At 34.5% G+C, this 23,080-nt stretch overlaps 1 protein-coding gene across 2 annotated transcripts; it reads left to right on the top strand.

Annotated features, from left to right (window-relative positions):
• The first annotated feature begins 10,078 nt into the window (after positions 1-10,078).
• LOC127840909 (uncharacterized) lies at positions 10,079-18,313 on the top strand. Of its 2 annotated transcripts, XM_052369370.1 has the most exons (4): positions 10,079-15,268; positions 16,156-16,225; positions 16,809-16,933; positions 17,882-18,313. In XM_052369370.1, exons 1-3 carry the CDS (start codon positions 13,970-13,972, stop codon positions 16,889-16,891), a joined length of 1,452 nt encoding a protein of 483 aa, XP_052225330.1. In that variant the 5' UTR covers positions 10,079-13,969; the 3' UTR covers positions 16,892-16,933; positions 17,882-18,313. The 2 variants fall into 2 exon arrangements, 1 of the variants encoding a protein (XP_052225330.1); XR_008030629.1 differs by lacking the exon at positions 16,156-16,225.
• Positions 18,314-23,080: the final 4,767 nt, after the last annotated feature.

The raw sequence follows: 23,080 nt of genomic DNA, 5'->3' as shown, positions 1-23,080 counted from the left end.
GAACAACGTATTAGAGGTACCATAGGCGTCGGGAAATTCTCTTGGCTTGACCTAGGAAGACGCATGTTCACTCTATTAAAGTCTTACTTATTTAGACTTCATTCATATTGAACTTCTAACATCATGTCATCCGACACCATTTAACGCATTTTCTTTGTTTCAAATGTGGATTCGCTCGTATCAAACTTATTTACATTTGTAGTGTCAACTACATAAGGTTGCCTTTTTAATAAATAGTACCAAATCATCCTTAACGGCTTAATTAAATAATATTCGTTTTTCTGCATTTACTGGTCATGAGAATGCAGTTCTGGATACACCGAACCATAAATTAAGTATCAATTAAGTATTAATTTCACCTTTGCGGAAGATAAAGAGCTAGATGCATTGTTTCGATATCTAAGAATAGTGAACAAATTAGAAATTATACCACTTTCGCAACATAACAAACAACTTCATGTTTATGTTTTTAAAAGTGCATCTACCGAAATTATCTTCACATTTCGTCTCATTAATTTGGGGAAATTAAGGTTATTCTTGGTCAGCAAACAGGACATAAATGAATACATGCACACATGTCAAACACATTCACACATTGTAAAAACGAATGCAATGGATAAACATTTTCTTCAACTTTTTCTCTTAAATATAGTGTATACTGAATAGTTCATATTAAGTGTATGTAAATAACAAAGTATGAATATAAAATATTGTTTGTTGTTATTGTATTTTGAATAGTAGACACAATATATAAATCACATGTTCATGTACCAAGTTTGTGTGTTCGTGTGTCGTATGAATAGATATCGTTGCGGGAAATCAAAATGGAATATTGTGCCACAGAAAAACAAGAGCACCGCCTTGCGGGTGCAGACCGCTCATCTATTTTCTTTTAAAAGGTGAAGGGACTCTCATTTTCAATCACAAAGGAGGGGGTGGAGTGAAGAGGGGTGTATAGTGTGGGGGCGTGGACATTTATTACATTATCTTCCTAAATTGCGGAAAAAAATGCAAAAAAAAAATCGGGGGGGGGGGGATTCTTGGGTGCGATGGTTGGACGGTATTTCAAACATAATATACTAAAAATAAATATTTGTGTTGTTTAACCGTTTCAAAAAAAAAGGGGGGGGGGTGGGGGGGGGGTATTCTTGGGTGCGATGGTTGGACAGTATTTCAAACATAAAATAATAAAAATAAATATTTGTGTTGTTTAACCGTTTAAAAAAAAATGGGGGGGGGGGTCGGGGGGGGTATAGTATAGTGTGAGGGTGTGGTGGTCATTTGTGAGATGATCTTAAAAAAAAAAATAGAGGGGGGATTCGGGGGGGGGGGGGTATAGTATAGTGTGAGGGTGTGGTGGTCATTTGTGAGATAATCTTAAAAAAAAAATTCGGGGGGGGGGGAATTCGGGGGGGAGGGGTGGGGGTATTCTTGGGTACGATGGTTGGACGGTATTTCAAACATAAAATAATAAAAATAAATATTTGTTTTTTTTAACCGTTTAAAAAAAAAACCAATTTGGGGGGTGGGGGGGGGGGTGGAGTCTATTGTGGTATGTCAGGTAAGAGTAGTTTTGTCAAAGTATCAAGCAAATCTAATAATAAATAAAGAAGTTATGGCATTTTTAGCAAAATGTAATAATTTGACCTTGAGAGTCAAGGTCATTCAAAGGTCAAGGTAAAATTCAACTTGCCAGGTACAGTAACTTCATGATAGAATGAAAGTATATGAAGTTTGAAAGCAATAGCCTTGATACTTTACAAGTAAAGTGGATCAAAACACAAAATTTAACCATATATTAAAAGTTACTAAGTCAAAAAAGGGCCATAATTCCGTAAAAATGACAACCAGAGTTATGCAACTTGTCCTTTTACTGTACCCTTATGATAGTTTGCGAGTGTTCCAAGTATGAAAGCAATATTTATGATAGTTAAGGGGTAAAGTGGACCAAAACACAAAACTTAACAAAATTTTCAATTTTCTAAGTATAAAGGGCCCATAATTCCGTCCAAATGCAAGTTAGAGTTACATAACTTTGCCTGCACAGTCCCCTTATGATAGTTAATAAGTGTTGCAAGTATGAAAGCAATAGCTTTGATACTGTAGGAATAAAGTGGACCTAAACACAAAACTTAACCAAATTTTCAATTTTCTAAGTATAAAAAGGGCACATAATTCTGTCAAAATGCACGCCAGAGTTATCTAACTTTGCCTGCCCAGTCCCCTTATGATAGTTCGTAAGTGTTTCAAGTATGAAAGCAATAGCTTTGATACTTAAGGAATAAAATGGACCTAAACACAAAACTTAACCAAAATTTTCAATTTTCTAAGTATAAAAAGGGCACATAATTCTGTCAAAATGCACGCCAGAGTTATCTAACTTTGCCTGCCCAGTCCCCTCATGATAGTAAGTAAGTGTACCAAGTTTGAATGCAATAGCATTGATACTTTCTGAGAAAAGTGGACCTAAACGCAAAACTAAACCGGACGCCGACGCCGACGCCGACGCCAACGCCAACGTCAACGCCAACGCCGACGCCGACGCCAAGGTGATGACAATAGCTCATAATTAAAAAAAAAATAGATGAGCTAATAAAAAACGAGCATTTTGTATCTCGTTAAATCTTTGTTGCCATACCACATCTAGCGTTGAAATTTTGGCTATTGCTATAAAAAAAACAACTGATTTTGAATGGGTTAACATTATTTTTATTTCACGAAATATTTTGAAAAATATTCGTTGACGCTGAGTTTTTATGTTACTTTAAACAAATCATGATTTACCACATTTTGGATGAATCGCAGAGAATGAAATGGGATCTGACAAAAAAACGGGTTATAAAAAAACGAAAGTAATGCCAAAAAGTTCAAACTTGTGTATGATTTAAAGTTGGTCGTTTGTAATAAAAATCAGATTATGTTCACGAACCAAAGGGATATGCCGTCAAAACTGTGTCATCAATAGAGAACATTTCGACACTATTTTATGAATGTTGCAAAACACTCGACCAACATTAAGGACCTATCTGGAATAGCATTATATATAAAATGTTCGTTGAGAGATAACAAGCATTAATGCAGGTCATTCCGTTCAAGAAAGCAGACGGTGGCGGTTGAACAACGTATTAGAGGTACCATAGGCGTCGGGAAATTCTCTTGGCTTGACCTAGGAAGACGCATGTTCACTCTATTAAAGTCTTACTTATTTAGACTTCATTCATATTGAACTTCTAACATCATGTCATCCGACATCATTTAAAGCATTTTCTTTGTTTGAAATGTCGATTCGCTCGTATCAAACTTATTTACATTTGTAGTTACATAAGGTTGCCTTTTTAATAAATAGTACCAAATCATCCTTAACGGCTTAATTAAATAATATTCGCTAGACACAACTTATGTTGTTTTTTTCTTTGACGAAATGTTAAAATCAACAAATTTTTTCTCCAGTATCTGTTCCGCGTCTAATTTTTCCATATGTATGCTTAATTGTAAGATTTTATATACTTTCTCACAAATCTTAACCTTTACTTTAAGTGTTATTTAATGCGCTGAATGTACCTGGTGGCTTCAGAGTGACGTCATGGGTCTACTACAGTTAGGAGTGAGGCCAAGTCGTAGCATGCAGGCGTAAGGAGCAGTAACTAACAGCTGTATGTTGTATCGAGCTAAGTAAGGATTATGCGTAAAAATTAACCGTGTCACATGTACGTTCATAAAAATAAAGAACAAAATAAATCCAACTATGTTATTTATTTTTAAACAATATACGATTAACCCTTCCACTCTCTTAAGAATAATGAACCAAATTGATGAAACTTTTAAGATTCGCAGTATTGTACTTTTTCCTAAATTAATATCAGATCTAATCTTTATAATTAAACTGTTGATTAATGTGTAATACAATTTCTATTCAATAACAAAAACAACTATAACTCTAAAATTATGTTGGTGGTGGTGCTTCGACTACTGATTTTGGTTTTTTATTCGAAGGGTACATATTATCACTAGATCTACAAAGCAAAATACAACAAGCAAATTCGTTGAATTGATATCCCCAAATAAATTTTATTTATGGATGGGTGTAGAACTAAAAGAAAAAAGGATAAGTGGAGGGTGGTTGTGCCTTTTGTCAATTATTTTTTTAACTCCTTTGTACCTGTGTTGGGTTTGCAGACAATAAAATGCAGATTTATGACCTTTGACCTCAATGTGTGACCTTGACCTCAGGATTATGGGTTTTCAATGTGAAGCACACCTAGATGATTGAGAGCAACTTTGGCAAGTTTCATGGCTCTGGCTCATGTGTTAATGGAGATAAAGCTCTAAGCTTATATTAAAAAGCATTTTTTTAATTTACAAAGGGCCATAACTCCGTTATTAACAGATGGTGTACAATGCCATTTTGCGTGCATCATCGTCATTTTGATATATATACTCATACCATACCGAGTTTCAATGAAATCCACAAAAACACTTCCGAGATATGGATCCGGACATAAAAGTAGATTTTTTTCAAGATACAAAGGGCCATAATTCTGTTATTAACGATGGTGTACAATGTTATTTGGCGTGCATCGTCCTCTTATCTACATATATACTCATACTAAGTTTAATGAAATCTGCCAAAGCACTTCTAAGATAGGGCTCCGGACACGAAAGTTCCGAATGGACGGACGGATGGAAAGACGGACGGACGGAAAGACGGAGGGACGGACAACGCCAAAACAATATCTCTCCGCCTATTGCGGGGGATAATTAAATCCTGTGTGCGGGTCGAAAAAAACATCTTAATAATGTGTAAATAAACCATTATGCATTGTTATGAGTCTGAACAGGTGTTTTGTTTTAGAAATTGGTTGAGAAAAAATCTTCTTTCTTTTATCGAGGTGCATTAAATTAAGCGAGAATCTGCTTCTTTTTTCTGTGTATTTGGAGTAAATGGCGCATGAGGCGTACTAAAACGAATCTATTTGATGCAGGAAGTAATAGTCCGGTGGATGTTGTTTACGTTGCGAACTATAAAATGCAAGAGGACCAGCTCACCACCTTATATTGCGCAATTTTAATGTACGAATAACAACTGTTTCATTGTACGCAGCAGTGAGGACTTTGGTTTATGTGTAAAGCTAGTTTTTAACGATTTGTCAAAGTATACATTCTATATCTAAATCTATGACAATATGCATCATCTTGTTTCGAAATTTTTCATCTTTCATAATATGATATCAGCATTTTATAATCTGTGTCGTAATCGTAAACAATAAAGTGTATAGTAGGAATACATTAATAAACTAAGCATTTAATACACAATATTGACATTTAAAAAAATTGCATTTTCACATACAATGTTAAATAGCATCAACTATAACAACTCAATTGCACATCTCACAGTCACTATTGCTATATGTTTGAGTTTTGTTTAATAAATGTTCATGCACGTGGATAAAGAACGAACGTTTGCATGAGGACACAGCTGCTCTTATTTGTTGTATCGATGGAAAAGTACCAGTATTCTTAATTAAGATCCAGTCACCCCATCGGTCACTTCCAGTACAACTTCCCGGTAAAGTGTGAGATGTGCAAGACCTTAAACACCTCAGGAAATGTCGAATGACAATTTACTCATAATTATTTAAAGACGTAATAGATTTGTTTAAGGTACAAAATGAGTGTGTGTACATGAAGTGTGCAAAGCAATATTACCAGGTCGACGTGGCCTAGTGGATATGGTGTCCGCCTAGTGACAGGGAGGTCATGGGTCGATCCCCACCGAGGAAGCGTTCTTTAGATTTCTCTCAAAGACACCAAGTACTGGTTCAAGTGTCATGACACAAACTCGAAAGCCAATAAGCCTTGGGCTTTTGATGCACAAGAGCTTTCGAGCTAAAATAAATAGGTTTAAACTAAACTAAAGCAATATTTTGTGGACTCTTGTTATTTCTGAACATTAATATAGATTCATAGACTGGAGTGTTATCAAAAGCGATTTCAAACTTTCTGATTTCACTTTTTTTTTTGTTTATATAACGTATGAAGTTGAATCTAGCTGTTTAAAGTACCAGTGAGTTTAGTTTGTTATGTTTCTGACTTAATATTTGACAAAAATATATACACAAAATACCTACCTTTAATGACTGACACCGAATACAGGTCTCATATCGTAGCTTTAAAATATTTATAAAAAATATGAACGCGTGCAAGCATAGACATATGGATGTTTTATTGAATAGTTTATTTCAATCATTACGATTGAAATACAATGTATCAATTTATACACTTCTAACAAAAAAGCCAAGTGAACAACTGTCGATTAAAATCTTTAAAATTCGTTTTGATAGCCCCTGATGATAACTATTGATTGGTTCACACATGTGAACATTATACAACGGCAATGAAAAAGGTAACATATTATGTTTTTTATTGACTAGTTGTTTGTTTTGTTCTGTCCGGCTTAATTTAATTAAAACAACTTGTGCACACTAAACATTCAATCAAATGTGTATACCATTACGTTAAAATAAACATGATAATCGAATCAACATACATAGGTAGAGAGAGAAGGAAAGGAAAGGTTTGTGTTGTTCATAGCGATATTTGAAAATAACTTGAATACTTTCAATGATGTTGAATGTATTTATGCAATGAAAATGAAACATTGTCTTTGTGTAATAATCAATAGCATCCGCGTGGCAACAATTTATCCCTTTTATACCTTATGAATGCTTTTGTCTATCAACAAACAGTGTGAATGTGCCAATTTTCTTTAGTAGTCCTTTAATATAATGTATCATTTTATGCTTTCAATTTAAATTCATTCATTAGCTAAAGCTATAAAGATTGCCTCGGCAAGAAACCATGGCAGAGATAAAAAAAACCATAAATACAGGTTTTGTAAAAGGTACATTCTTTCTTTTTAAGCTATTTAACAATTATATCCCGGGTCATCAAGTCATAAGTCGGAATTTCACATATGGCACTCTAAGTAAACACGACACACTACAGGTATTTATTTAATTCCTTGGAGAGCAGCAAATGTTGAATGCATTTTGTGCTAAAAATCACGATGGCCTGGTCGGTTTTTGACTTTAGATCCCTCAATCCCTAGACGTACATCCTACCTCAAGCCATTTTACCTCTGTGGCCTTGTGGTTAGAGTTCTTGACTCGAAATTATACGGCCCTTCTTTGTATACAATCGAATAACGCCTTGACTGTTTCGGCATTTCATGAGGGGAAGTCTCTCGGCTGTCGTGTGAAAGTTTTTTGTATCATTCAAGATGCTTGAATAAGACCTGGTGGGCAGTTTATTAAACGGGTCTTCCTCCATCACTTATAAGCTGGACATCGCAATATAACTGGCATAATGGCTAACGCGATGTTTAACTCTATACAAACAAATAAATCTACCATCGTTCTCACAAAATGAGCAAATATATAGCGCTCAAACCTTTTGCAATACCCCTAATAAACATTGTGACGAAACTAGAAATTGATTAATGTTCATGTTGTATTTTGTCTCAATGCTTACAGCTGTCGTCTGCTTCAAGTCGCTAAAAGTCGTCTGCATGGACGGAATATGTAATAAGTTTTTCATTTGGTATCTACATGCATATCGTCAGTCTCAAACGAAAAGGACGTAATTCAATCTAATGACAATCTAATTACCAAGGTTTGAATGTTACCGAGCGGTAACTTTAACCAGAGTTTATACAATCGGATGCTGGAGTTATGTCCTTTTCGATCGAGACTGACGGTATTTTTGCATTGTGTAATTTACTTGAGTTACAATGCGACATCGATTTTACTCCTATATGGATATGTAATCACATTCATGAATCGCTCACATATTTTGTCGGCGGTACACAACCCGTTGCGCTACGTTAAGTTTGAGTGTTTACTGTACAGTGATTGATCGGTAACACATTCTAAACTAGATAATGAAAACATGAAAAGACTGTATATTTAACATATGATATTTTGTTATTTACAGAAAACTGTTAAGGTAAAAAGTTTAATCCGCATGCAAGAGGCTTTTGTGCCTTTATTCTAAATAGAACTTAAAAATGTGCAAACCGGAATAACGGTGGACTTATAATATTAGTGAGGAAATGGTGTTGAACTTTTGAAACAGGTAAGATGACTATTATTTGGATAACACTCAACGATACAAAATTTGCTAGTGGTAAGGATTTGTTATAATGTATTTGTTACAATATCCGATCACGTAGTGAAAGGGAAGTTTTGTAGACAAGAATGTGATTGATATCATTGCTGATGACACTTTTTTAAACAAAGAATGTGAGTTTTTATTGACAGTTGATTTTTACGCAAGAGTTGGAGAAGGATTTCGTTACAAATAACACATATAATTCTTTGGGACTCCAGCACATAGAATGTATAACCTAAAAAACGGCAACTGGTAGCTTTCGAACAAAATGAAACATGATTTGCGTCTCTTTGAAAAAAGAAGCTCGATGCATCCTCCACAACAAACAATTATTACTGCTGCTTAAGACTGTTGAAATGTGTGGGGGACATTATTGTGTCGTCTGCAACATCTTTCAGTTTGGAACATTTCATGATCGTTTTCCCAGCTAACATTTTAAATTGGACCCATAAGGGCCCCATCTGGGTGTCTATATGGGTCCTAACTTGGCATCCCATGTGGGGCCCACGAGCTATTTGCAGCCGGGCAATATGAAGGATCCATGTGGGATTGCTATATGAGTAAATATGTGCCCTTTATTTGTCCATTTACTGACGTCTGGGTAAAATATGGGCCCTATATGGGTCACTTGTCGGCCATCTGGGTATTATATGGGCCCTATATGGGTCCTTTAACCGACATCTGGGTAAAATATGGGCCCAATATGGGTCACTTAACTGACATCTGGGAATATTATGGGCCCTATATGGGTCCCTTGTCTGTCATCGGAGTATTATATGGGCCCTATATGGGTCCCTCGCACGACATCTAGTTGGTAAATCGGCCCTATATGACATCCGGTAAATAACCAGGTTCAATATGGGTGTCTACAAAGGACATATGGGTCTCCATTGTTATCCCGAACCTAATAATAAAAATGATGTTGACATGATAGGGATTCTATTCAGATGCAACAAAATAATAATTTGTTATGACATTTAATAAGTGAAAAAACAATTAACAAAACAAATGGTTACAAGCAGATCTGTGAAAGGTATGATTCAAATATCACAGCTATGAGTCACTGCAACCATTTGTGCATACATGGTCCTTGCATATACATCACTTACAGTTGCATATACACCACTTACAGGAAGAATGAAGACTTTTTCATCAGAAGTATCTCACAAAATACCATATATAACAAACACATGGTTAACGTACATAAAGGCATCAAACAATTAAAGATACACATGGATTTTGACCGTCTATATATGTTTAAACGCTCACACAAATGTACCTGATCGAAGCCTTAAATGTACATGTATTTAATTAAGTCTTTAATTAGATTGATTTTACTACTAACAGTTCAATTATATATATAAGACGACCAATTTCGAGGATAAGTTTTCAGACAATGGTTGCCAACTTATATGATATAATTATACATTTAAATCTATTTATATATAATATATTTTGCATACAACTATGTTACAAGTTTTTCCTATATCAGTCTATACGACATATACCATGGGTTGCTTACAATTAAGCCCAAAAAGGCTTTTTCACTAAAGAATTAAACATGTTTTTAATTTTAAGACTTACTAGACTGTAAACAAAGTTTATGTAAGATTTTCTATAGTGACCCAATTTGTTTATCCAGATTCAAATTCGCCTTAGATATTGTCACACTAACATTCTGATTACTTACTGCCTTAAAAATATGTACACATATATACATGCATAGACAAAGAACATACAAATCAGAATGAAATCATCAAATCATGATGAGTGATGAGAATTGTTGACAGTGAGGGCCTAGTCAGAATCATAGTTTTGTGTTGATATCTGCATTGTGCAATGTTCCCAATTACTCTTGCATACCGAATGAGCACATTCAGCCATGTGACTGGTGCTTATGCTTAACAATTGAAAGCAAGAAAACAAGAGTGACTTAATGCCCACTATCGCTCGCCTGAATAGGACCTGGACATTCTGACCAAGTTTCCTAATGAGTACCATGCCAAAGACAGTAAGCAACACATATGCAAGCTAATAACCAGAATCAGTAAAATGCTGCTGTATACAACAGAAGTACTACTCACAAAATAATAAACTCACTTCTGTCAACAAAACTAATATTAACCTGCGAAGACAACAATGTAAACCAAACATGTTTCCCCTTGAGCACTACATAAAATACAATAGTTAAATGCTAACCAAATAATGTTTACTAGAACCTATAGAAATATTAACTAAGAATCGTGGAAAAATTTAAAACATTAATTAAAAACCATATTTAATTATGCAGTTTGGAAAAATTAAATACCTTAAAATTATACAGACTAGGAAATGTAAAGAACAAGTTTACAAGATAAATAAAATAAACCATATTATGCACCATAATCATTCATAATCTACAATATGTTTTAAATTCAAAAGAATGGTTAACAAGAACATTTAGGGATTTTCTGGTGTGCTGGAGTGTGAATAGCAGGCCCCCTCAGAGTTTCTCTGGACTTCCGTCATCCGTTCCTGTTCCTCGCCCCTCCAAGCGACTTCGTTACAGCAGCCTCCATGTCTTTTAGGTTTGCTTGCCTAGTTGCTGGATTCATGCGCAGACAGCTTGATAAAAATAAAGGTTATTTCTTTTACATGGGAAAACGAAATTGGTGACATCTCCATATTACAGACATAACATAAGAGATGATATTTATACCCCCAGTTTTACAATAGACTGTGAACAGTCAGACTTAAATTACCGTAAATACGGTCTTATCAGATTTTAATCTTTAAACTATTCTTGTTTAAACATCGGAGGTATAAAGAATACTTTATTGAATTTTCTTTAAGGAATTACACACACCATTAAGCACCTATCCTTTTGCAATTGAATTCAAGCATGATTTCACATAAATGTCAAAAAGTACATTTAAACTGCTAAAATATACACACAAGTTTATTTTAAGCTAAATGCTCCTATTATGTAATCAAACAGGTATTACCGCAGGGCTTCTAAAGCTGATTGTATAGCCGTTATTCGGTCATATTCTCAATGGCAAAACATATATCTCCCTCCAAAAAAATCAAGTAAAAAATCCCTTAGGACAGTTTCAGTTGTAAAATTTAGAAATAATTAGATTTTCAGGGTAAACAAGGACTGATAGGTTTAAATAACCATTTTACTGATTAAAATTTATGTATATCATTCTGTTTTTAACGAGTTACCAAAAAATTTGTTTTTCTAATAATATTTTCCCAATTTGGTCTAAAGTGACGCTTGAATTCCTAATTTAAAGAATATAGGTCATGTTCCCAAAGTGGTTAAAATAATTCCTGAGAACTCTTCACCATCTGAAATTTCATTACATCAGCTTATTGAATGGCATATATAAAAAGCGGTATTTACTATTCACCAACGTTGATCATAAATTTTATACTGTGAAATTTTGAATATCTTGGCATCTACCAACTGCATAGATTGCTATCATTCAAATCTGTAAAGATTACTCTTTCAACAAGCCCCAACGGTTACTGCAATTCTGACCCATCAAACCCTGAAGGGAACCCCGCAGCCACGAACGGTTCTTAAAACAAGTCAAATCACTTTAAACTTATGAAAAACTATGCCTGTGATGTTTAGGTCCTCAAACTTTCTTTTCCCCTTTAGGCCCCTGAAATTAAATTGCTTTGCTAGGCAGTAGTCAATCCAAATTATCATTATGCGGAAAACAGTGTCCTGTACATCTCGGCCAAGAAGGTCAGCTATATATTTCACCTACAACAATTGCAGTTTTATGACAATATTTTGAAGTCAGAATTTAGAAGAACAAGATTGTATGTATAATTAAACCATGTTTTATCAAATTATTTTACATTTCAATCATTCTTATTCTCACTTCAGTGATAAATAATATATTTTTTAACTATTAAATAAGAGATGCACGTAATCTGGATATATGTAGATAAAAACCTGAAACAAGTCCTTGCAAATCACAAAACATAATGCTATAATACATGTTACACTTTCAAATTGTAATATACTTAAAACAGAGGAAGAGGTTGTTTCATCATCCAATCTTGTCTCCAGTGCCTCAAAGTTATCCACAGTCTTAAAGGGGAAGACGATTTCCTCTGGAAGCTCAGTGTGCACAGCCGCCTCTACCCCACATACGCCGCGGGCCATAAGGTGTCTTAGAAGCCTGTTGTTGGCTTTCAGAGGGTCATTCATTTACTCTAACAATGTAAATATGCTTGTGTCATGTGCTGTAAAAAAGTAAATTTTTGATTCATTTAATAACAAAATTGAAATATGTTTATATCAATTAAAACAAATTTATAAAACCAATATTTAGTTCATAAAAAATTTCAACTGCATAACACCTGGATCACAAGTCCATTAGATTAATGAGAAAACAATTTACTTACATTTACCTTATCAACTTACCAGGCATAAATACAAAAGTAATCTTCCAAACAATTATAAATATCTACGTCATCATCAATATCACTGTCACTGTCTTACAAGTAGGGAGGCTTTTCCGAAAAAAGTCTAAGTCAACACAAGACTGAGGGTCTTGCACCGAAAGGTATTGATGTTGGTTACACTCTTGAATAATTTATAACGAACTTTCATTATTGAATAAAACTCTCCAAAAGTTATGACAGAAAAGTGAGGCATTTCATCCAAGTCACTCAATGGTAGATTGCAGATATATGTCCTTCAGCATTGGAGCGAACTTTTCTGTAAAAATACCAATAATCAGCTGTTAGTTTTCTCCGCCATTGCGAATCAATGTGGAAGTTCTTGAATGATAAATTATATCGCGAAAATATGAGACATATACATTTCAACGCTCTTACAGCTGCAGTTACAATGGAACAGCCCTTCAGAATTATTTTTTTTTAAAGAGACATGGTGCCAGAAATTCGGTAGAATACAAAAATGTAAACTCGTTTACAAAGCTTACATTTTCCGCAATATTACTGCCAAATTTTCCCGACAAACTTCCATTTTCCGAGAACGGGCGCTCTTGCTCAACTTCGGTCATACTTACGCCATACGAGTTTTTAACGGATATTAGCCGAGAATTCCCGATTGTTTCATACGGGTGCAGCCATACTTTTTTAATCACATGCCCATTAAAATAGGTCACTTCAGGATGGCAGCCTCATCCATTCGTCCGGGTCACGATTTGCACAATTCGACGAGGTTTTACGAATGCCTAAACACATTGTCTCTTACAGTACTGTACGTGTAATATGGGTCCCGGATGGGCACCATATGGACAAACCCATAAACATTTAGGTAGTTCTATTGGACATGGGTCCCATATGGGTACAGTATGGGAAAACCCATATGGGCTTGCCGGATTTAGCTCATATGTGACCCATTTATGTTTGCTGGATTGTAATGGATTAATGGGGCTGATCAGGGCTAAATATAAGTGGGAGTACTTAACTTTTGTATGGGCAATAACTAATTACAAGTTCCCATGTTGCTGTTACTCATTAGAGTCGTCTGGTCGAGCAAATTATAATAAGTTCCAACGTCAAAGGATTAGATAACAAATGAAATATTAAATTGTTGAGTCACTATGCCAAAACCACAAAAGGAAGACGAAATGTAAACACAAACACAAAAAACAAGCAATACTTTTATCAGAACTTATTGTCTCGTCGAGACAATTATATTGAGTTAATACACCATAGGGTTTTAATTATAAATCAAAAATAATAATTGTGGAATAACACCATTATATAGAGTGCTGATATTATCTAGAGACATTTTACAGCTAGTGAAAATTGATTCAATGTGAACATGACCGCTAAGTTACTGAAAGATTCGAAAGTGTCAAACAGCGGCGAAGAGTCATTTTCACACCTAGTGGAACAAAAGGTGTTGTCACTTCGAAGGAATATAATCTCAGAGAGGGCCGATAAGTTAGCTGAGGTCGTGTACAGAAGCGTGTATGTTATCTTGGATAAAGTCAGCGAACTTGAGCCTCGTTTTACTGTGTCGGAGATACTAAAAGTGGGAAGTTATTTCGAAGGAACAAAGATAGACAAAATAGATGAATTCGATTTCCTTGTTGTAATTAAAGAGCTGTCCAAACCAGGGGCAATTCATATCAATAAGGGGCCAGACGTTTTTGATGAAGGATATCTTATGAAAGAACCTGGTATGGTACAGATAAAATTACAAGACGATGATCTGAAAATGAAGTGGAGAAAGTACGTGATCGATGACTTCCTGACAGGTTTTCAGCAGCCCAAAGATACTCACAAAAGGCGTCAAGAATTTGGTTCATTTGTCCTAGAATCCATCAAGATATTTGCCAAGACCCAGCATGAGTGGAGAGACTTACTTTTTGAACCAGGGGTAAATATGTTTTTTAATCGGGGTGGCCTTACTCTGCTTTCAATTAGTGATTCTGAAAGGGTTATTCTGAAGGCGGCAGAAGTACACCATCCCAATACAGTGCTTGAGCTGGAATATGACGGCTCTGCGATAAGCGTGGATCTTTCTCCCGCTATACGATACGACCGTGTAAAAGATTGCTTCAAAGCTGGGGACTGTGTTAACGAAAGATTAGCAGCAGACGTTCTTGAACGAGGGTCTATCCTTCTTGTTGCAAAACAAGGCAATACTTTCCGAATCACATTTACAGAGACAGAAGTTGAATACATGCGTGAAAAGATACACTGGGTTCACAAATTGGTATACATGTATCTCAAATACATAAAATGCCTGTACGCAAAAATTAAACCCGGGTTTCAGCCATTTTCGTCCTACGTGTTGAAGATGTTCTGCATTCATCATGATATCAATTGTACAATTGAAAACAAAACTGTATCCAAATGTCTGGACGAAGTGCTGGATTTAATGACAGATTATTTGGAAAATGATGACCTTCCAAATGTGTTCAATACGAGGCTCACATACCTGGATATCGGTGATATAGAATCTGAGTACAGGTTATGTATGCTGGACGGCTTGAGGAAGATTAAAGAATTGGCGGTAGAGAACCCTACTGAGGCTTATTTCAACGAGGTTATTAAGGATGTAGTCGAGCAGTCTGCAGGCACAGTTGATTTTTTCCGGAATAAATCGTTAAAGGTATGATAAACATATTCTAGCAAGCATACAGCATTAGTTGAAAGGCCAGTGAGATAAATTATATTTAAAATTATGTCTACAGACGGACGTAGGTTTACCCAATATAGCCTTATATACTTCGTTTCTGGGGGTATAAAACTGGCTTAAGTGTGTGAATAAAAACACAAAGAATTTTAATAAAATTGAATAACGAGAAATGTTACCCTCACTTATAAGACTACTTTCATTTTCAAAATTAAGTTGCAGACCTTACATTATACAATTAACAGGAGTACAGTGGCTTTTCGAGCATGAATTTTCCTCACCATACAGCTAAAAGCTTTCCTTAATAGAAACGCACTCTAATACATTTACAGCAGAAGGTATTCGAAGACAGTGAACCAGAAGGAAGAATTTGCTCAATAAGAGAAAAATATTCGTATCTGTTAAGGATTAATGCATGTTTGTTATTCCATAACGTGACAGCAGTTAATTAATAAGTTGCTACTTTTTAAAAAGATATTTACAATACAATACAATGCTTTATAACATGACATACGCTCTGAGAGTGAAATAAATGGTGTATAAAAAGCATGTGTTGTTACCCAACACGTTACTGTAATACATGTAAGTTGTAGGTTTGTGTTAATTTATATTGATGCAAATAGTTTCAGCCTTCATAAATTAAAAGAGTTTGCAGACGAACATATTTCTTTTTTCAGATATTAATTGAAAATTATGGCTATGAAGGCTTCGAAATCATTATTGGAAAACTAGAAATTGCTCGTCACGAGCAATTTGTCTTTGTTCCTTCAATAATAAAACAAAAATATTTTACAGACACTTTAAAGGTAGTAACTATTTGGTAAATGGTTTATTCGACTAGTTATATTTTTTTAACAAACCAGACAGAAGATAGGCGATTCAGGGCGGAATGTCAGCGCTTGCGTAAAGTGAATGTGCCAGAAAAGTCTAAAAGTAGGCCAGTTACAATGAAACCAGCGTCCAATAAATAGACGAACTATGCGAATTGGCAATGTCGATTTCAAAAATATGATGAAATCGCAATATTTGATATGAATTTAGAGGATAAGAATTGAAACTGCACTATCCAATGATTTTAGACATTGAATGTATGGCAATAAGCACATAATCATGTAGAGTTAATGACCTTTACACTCTCTCACTCATCAGTATGATGTGATAAATGCGAATGTCCGGTTTGTGAAATTTTGCTGTCTTTAGTGGTATTTCTAGCGGTTACTGAAAAGAGAGGAACATTATAGAAATATTAGCGGATACATGGTATTTTCTCATTTGTTCACACAATGCTTACTAGTTTTACTATAATTTGACCGACATAATTACTTTACAATTAAGGCATCTGCAGCAAATCGAGATATGGGATAAATTATCCACATTGTCATGGGTTTTAGCGCCCGTATTAAAAAGGGCCATTTAACAGTCTGCCAAATTTTCTTATTATAAGATTATTCCATTAGAAAAATTTCTAATAGCGTACTACTATAACTTTGCATTCAGATGATCGTTGTCATTCCAGATTGCTTGCCAGGGAGTATTTTCAGCCTAAGAGAGACTGATGTGTTGCAGACAGTTACGTGTAAGCCCACGACTGGTCCATGAGCCATTCGCATGGCAACTTGGGATCTTAGAAAGATGCCTCAGGTAGTAATTTCATTAACCTTTATATTGGGACTGTTACATAGTAACATCATCAGCAGGCAACATATTTTGTTGCTTTCGCGTTTTAAACATGAATGAAAAGCTGTCATTCAGATTCATACAAAAAAAAATTGGTTTTCACGTAGGTCTCTGGATTAAATGGAGTATATGCGTAGGGTGAAGGCAAATATAAAAGATAACAATTCAAAATCAAGTTACGTCATTTTTAATCGAGAACGACGTTCATTTGTAATATATGCTTATTTATATTCAGAATGCCATACAGGATTTTACGAGGACTTTACATGCACATTGTTAATTACATCCTATGATGTTGGTGCTCATTAAAATTGTCTCATCGAGACTATTCTAATGAGTGCCAACAACATAGGGTTTAGCTTAAAAATAATATTTTCCTTGTTCCGCTTTATTAGCATTTTTTGGTAAATAGGATCAAAGGAAAAGAGAATGAGAGAAAAAAGAAAATTACTTTATACATTTTTTTTACAAAACGGAACGTCCTTGAACGACATAGTTACCAATCTGGTATACGTTTTGGATTTTAAATGAGGTATTTACATGCGCATTGTTCATTAAAATTCTTTGTTGTTGATGCTCATAAGAACTGTCTAATCGAAAACGATTCAAATGAGTACCAACAACATAGGGTTAATATTTTTTAAGTAGCAGTGGGAAACCCCCTTTATCTGGTGTTCTGAATAATTTTTCGAAAGCAATAATACATTCTTCTATTTTAAAATCAAGAAATAGAAATCAGACACATTGTGCTTATCCTGATACATGAAGTTTATTGAAAACTTAATCGCTTACTAAGTGACCAGCTTACATAACGATAGCACATTGTAATACAAATGTACGTCAATACGAGTTAGATTGTTATTTCACTGACCTGGCGGGAAAGACACGTGTTTGATATACTTTGTATTGTAGGGATTTGATCCAGGTGACGATGACCTTCTTCCCATATATGAACAAAAACAACAATTACGACGATGACATCGTCATAAACAACAACAAAACAGAGTTGTTGTCAATCGTTAGCGAGTCCGCCTTGAAATATAGGGGCCCTGCTTTCGAACCACGGCTCGGCCAATATTCATTAGGACACTTGATGAAGTCAACTGTCTGAGAATTCCGAACAGAGTTATGGACTTATCGCAAGTCTTAATATAACAGAGGTAAATAACCGTTCGACCATTTGATTTAGATATGTATTGTGCTTCTCTCCCTTTTGCCACATAAACATGTTTTGAAACTACATATATCATAACGGAAAGGAAACTAACTCATAATAATTAAACGAGACTATTGATGTGCCAAAATCCAATGAGATTTTACCATTTAATAAATCTGTGTATTGTACTTGTCTCCATTTAGTCATCCAAACATACTAACACATTTTGAAAGCTTTCTAACGAAAAGGGACCCTACTCAAAATAATTTATGTTTAGTTTCTGAAAAAATGACATAGAGGACAGAGGTTTAGGGCTAGAGCGTATATAATTGATACGGCAGTATCTAATGATATTAGACATTGAATGTATGGCAATGAGCAAATAATCCTGGAGAGGTCATGGCCTTTCCACTCTTTAATTCAACCGTAGGTAAAAAATGCGAATGTACGGTTTTGTGAAATTTTGCTAGCTTTATAGCTATTTCTAGCGGTTGCTCCAACGATAACGACGTCAGCGGATAATCCCAATGAAGCTATGTCTATTGTGTCCCCATTGTAACTATATGTTTTTGACAAGTCTGTATTTCCTTAATTAAAATACAAAGTTGTACTTTTTACCTGAGTGCACTTAACAAATGCATTTCTCTTTCGAATAAAACCGAGTTTGTTTTGACGAAATGCATTTTAAACACTTGGTTTCGTATTTACACTCAGATGGTGACCTAATGTTTTCGGGAAATAAATGGAAGCTCAGAACGAGACTGTAAAACACCCCCATATAAAAATAGTTATGCACCACTTTGAAGAATTGTTTGTGTTCTACGTCATATTTTTAGTCTTGATGACAATGTCTGAAGTGAAACCGAGCTTAAGAAATATATTTCCCTTTTTCCAGAAAATGATCATTCCAGACTGAAAAAATGGATTTTATGATTGACTTTTCGGTAAAAAATACTTCGATGCAATACACTGCAACATTTGGTACAGAAAGATTATATCCTGAATAGTAAAACGCACACACATATATATATACCATTTAAATACAAGTATCTGACGTAATTTGGAGTATGAAATGCAAATGCAATTTATAAAATAATTCGGTTAACCATCTTTACATTGGAAGAGCGTTTTACTAATCATGTGAAGAAGATATGAGAATACGTGATGTAAAAACAACCACACCAACCCACTTTTCGTGTATATTTATTCGCTCTGCAGTAAAATCAACTGTATTATATGAGACAATTGTATTATCTACAGTTCTGTATTATCTCTAGATAATGCTTATAATATTTGGTATACAAATACGTCATCTATTCAGGTAGCATTTACATTAAGCGAGTTTGGACAGTTACTAGTATATATATATTCATAAATATTCATTGTACCTTCGCGGATGATACATAGCTAGATGTATTGTTTCGTTATCTAAGAAGACTGAACAATTTAGAAATTAAACCACATGCAATACATAACAAACAACCTATTGTTTTTGTCTTTAACACTGAATCTATCGAAATTATATTCACATTTCGTCTCATTATTTCGGGGTAGGTTTTTAATTGTTGTTCAGCTAACATGACCAAAATAAATACACACACACACATGTCAATCACATACACATTGTAAAAACGAATGAAAGGGATAAATATGTTCTTCAAATTTTTCTCTTTATAGTTAAATATATTTTATGCTTAATAGTTCATATAAATTGTATGCATAAATAACAAAGTATGAATATAAAATATTGTTAATTGTTATTGTATTTGTCATGGAAGACACTTACGCCAGAAATTAAGGGTAGCACCGGAGCAGATGTGATCGCCCATTCATCCCTCAACAACGAAATCTTTCCCATCAGACGTTTGACCGATATGCAGTGGAAATAAATGAGCGCGCTTGGTAAATGAACTAGTTACTTTTTTCTCAGTTCAATCTTAATGAAGTCACTCAGATTTCTCGAGCAAACACATGGTTGACACGTTAGATGGGGACACTTATTGTCAAAAATCTAAAGTCTTCAATTAAAAATATCATGTTTTACCACATTTTGGATATATCGTAGAGGATGGAATGGGATCTGATAAAAACACTGGTTATAAAAAAACGAAAACAATGCCACAAAATGTAACCAGTTTTTAATAACAAACGTTTAAACTAGTGTATGATTTAAATTTTGTAGTGCGTAATAAGAATCAGATAACGTTCACGAATCAAACGGATGCGCCGAGATCATCACACGGGATCATTTTAACACTATTTTATCAATGTGGCAATCACTTGACCAAATTTAGAACCTATCTTTAAGAGCATTTTATATCAAATGTACGTTGAGAGATTACACGCATGAATGCAGGTCGTTCCGTTCAAGAAAGCAGACGGTGATAGTTTAACAACGTGTTAGAGGTACCATAGACATCGGGAAATTGTCATGTCTTCACCAAGAAAGACGCACGTACGTTCACTCTATTAAAGTCTTACTTATTAAGACTTCATTCATATTTAACTTCTAACACCATGTCATCGCCACCATTTAAAGCATTTTCTTTGTTTCAAATGTCGATTCGCTCGTATCAAACTTACATTTGTAGTGTCAACTACATAAGGTTGACTTTTTAATCAATAGTACCAAATCATACCTAACGGCTTAATTAAATAAAATTCGATAGACACAACTTATGTTTTTTTTTTAAAGAAATATTAACGTCAACAATTTTTTTTCCGGTAGCTCTTCCGCATCTAATTTCTCCAAATGTAGATTTTATATACTATCTCACAAATCTTAACCTTTAAGTTAATTGTTAATAAATGCGCTAAATGTACCGGGTGGCTTCAGTGTGACGTCATGGCTCTACTACAGTTTGGAGTGAGGTCAAGTCGTAGCATGCAGGCGTAAAACATGGGGGCAGTAACTGCTGTATGATGTATCGAGGTGACTTAGAATTATGCGTAAAAAAATAATTAACAAAATAAATCTAACTTTCATTAACACTAATTATTGCATGTTATCTATAATTAAACAATACACAATTACACCTTTTACTCTCTAAAGAATAATAAACTAAATGGATGCAACTTTTAAGATTCGCAATATTGTGTTTTTTCCTACAATAATATTTTCCGTCAGATCTAATCTTTACCATGAAATATGTTGTTTAATGTGTAATTTAATTTCTATTCAATAACAAAAACAACTATAAACGCTAAAATTATGTTGGTGGTGGTGCTTCGACTACTGATTTTGTTTTTTTTATTTGAAGGGTACATATTATCATTTGGTTTTTGGACCTGTTTGCATGGAACATAAACCGCACTAGATCTACAAAGCAAATTACAATTAAATCGTATTGAAGGGTCGAAAAAACATCTTAATAATGTGTAAATAAACCATAATGCATTGTAAGAGCCCGAACAGGTGTTTTGTTTGAGGAATTGGTTGAGAAATAATCGCATTTCTTCTCTCGAGGTGCATTAAATTAAGCGAGAATCTGGTTCTTTCTTCTGTGTATTTTGATTAAATGGCGCATGAGGCGTACTAAAAAGAATCTTTTTGATAAAGGAAGTAATAGGCCGGTGGATTTAGATTGCGATGCGAACTATAAAATGCAAGAGCCGGTGAAGAGGACCAGCTCACTGCCAAATATTGCGCAATTTTAATGTACGAATAAATACTGTTACACTGTACGCAGCAGTGAGGCATTTGGCTTATGTGTAATATACGATTTAAACGATTTTTCAAAGTATAAAATTTATATCGATTGAAATATGCATTCTTATGCTTCCAAATTTCTCATCTTAAATAATATGATATCAGCATTTTACAATCTGCGTCGTAATCGTGTTAAATAACGAAGTGTATAATAGGAATAAATGAATATTCTGAACTGGCCAAATATGTACAAATAATGTAGAATTTGACTGTTAAATAAGGCAATTGTGTAAATTAATAAATGACATTAAGTATATGTACACCAGGAGGGTTCTATGTTTACTGAGGATTGATATGTCAACTATTTTGGTGTACAATGCAGTGCAGCTAACAGTACTGTGCCATGCACATTAGTGTGCATTATTATTTGCTCAACGGTAACTCACGTCGTACGCCTTTGCGTGCATAATCGAATACATTTGTTTGTACAGCTAAGTTATAGTTTTAATAGTATTATAATAACACAATATTTTAATATTCAAGATTGACATTTAAACATTTGCATTATTACATTACAATGTTTAAAAGCATGAAATATACACATATAACAACTTAGTTGTACATCCCACAGTCACTATTGCTATATGTTTGCGTTTTGTTAAAGAAATGTTCATGCAAGTGGATACAGTTCCAACGTTTGCTTGAGGAAAAATGCTGCTCTTATTTATTGTATCCATGGAACAGTATTTTTAATTAAGATCCAATCACCCCATCGGTAACTGCCAGTACAAATACCCGGTATAGTGTGAGATTTGCACGAAAACTCAAAAAATGTCGAATTACAATTTACGCAGAATTATTCCAAGACGTTATAGATTTTTTAAGGTATAACATGTGTATGTACATGTAGTGTGAAAAGCAATATTGTGCGAACTCATGTTATTTCTGAACATGAATATTGATGCATTGAATGAAGTGTTATCAAAAGCAATATTACATTTTCTGATTTCACTATTTACATTATATTTTGTCTATATAGCGTATACAGTTGAATCACACGGTTTCAATTACCAGTGAGATTATTTTGTTATATTTCTGATTTTGTTTTTAAAACTATACACACAATATATACGAGTACTGCGTATCGGTGGGTACGACGTATCGATGTAATCCAAAACATGCCGAATATCTGCCACAAAACTTCTTAGTTGCGGTGCCGAATGTTTACAAGTTTTTCCCCACTTTATTATAAACAAAACATAACCGTTAAATGGCCTGTCTACGGGTACGTAAGTTCTGGTTTATA

Source organism: Dreissena polymorpha, chromosome 8 (assembly GCF_020536995.1).
Source record: "Dreissena polymorpha isolate Duluth1 chromosome 8, UMN_Dpol_1.0, whole genome shotgun sequence".
In the NCBI taxonomy this organism is placed as follows: Eukaryota; Metazoa; Mollusca; class Bivalvia; order Myida; family Dreissenidae; genus Dreissena; species Dreissena polymorpha.
Note: the sequence above shows the minus strand (reverse complement) of the source record. Positions and strands in the feature narration are given on the sequence as shown.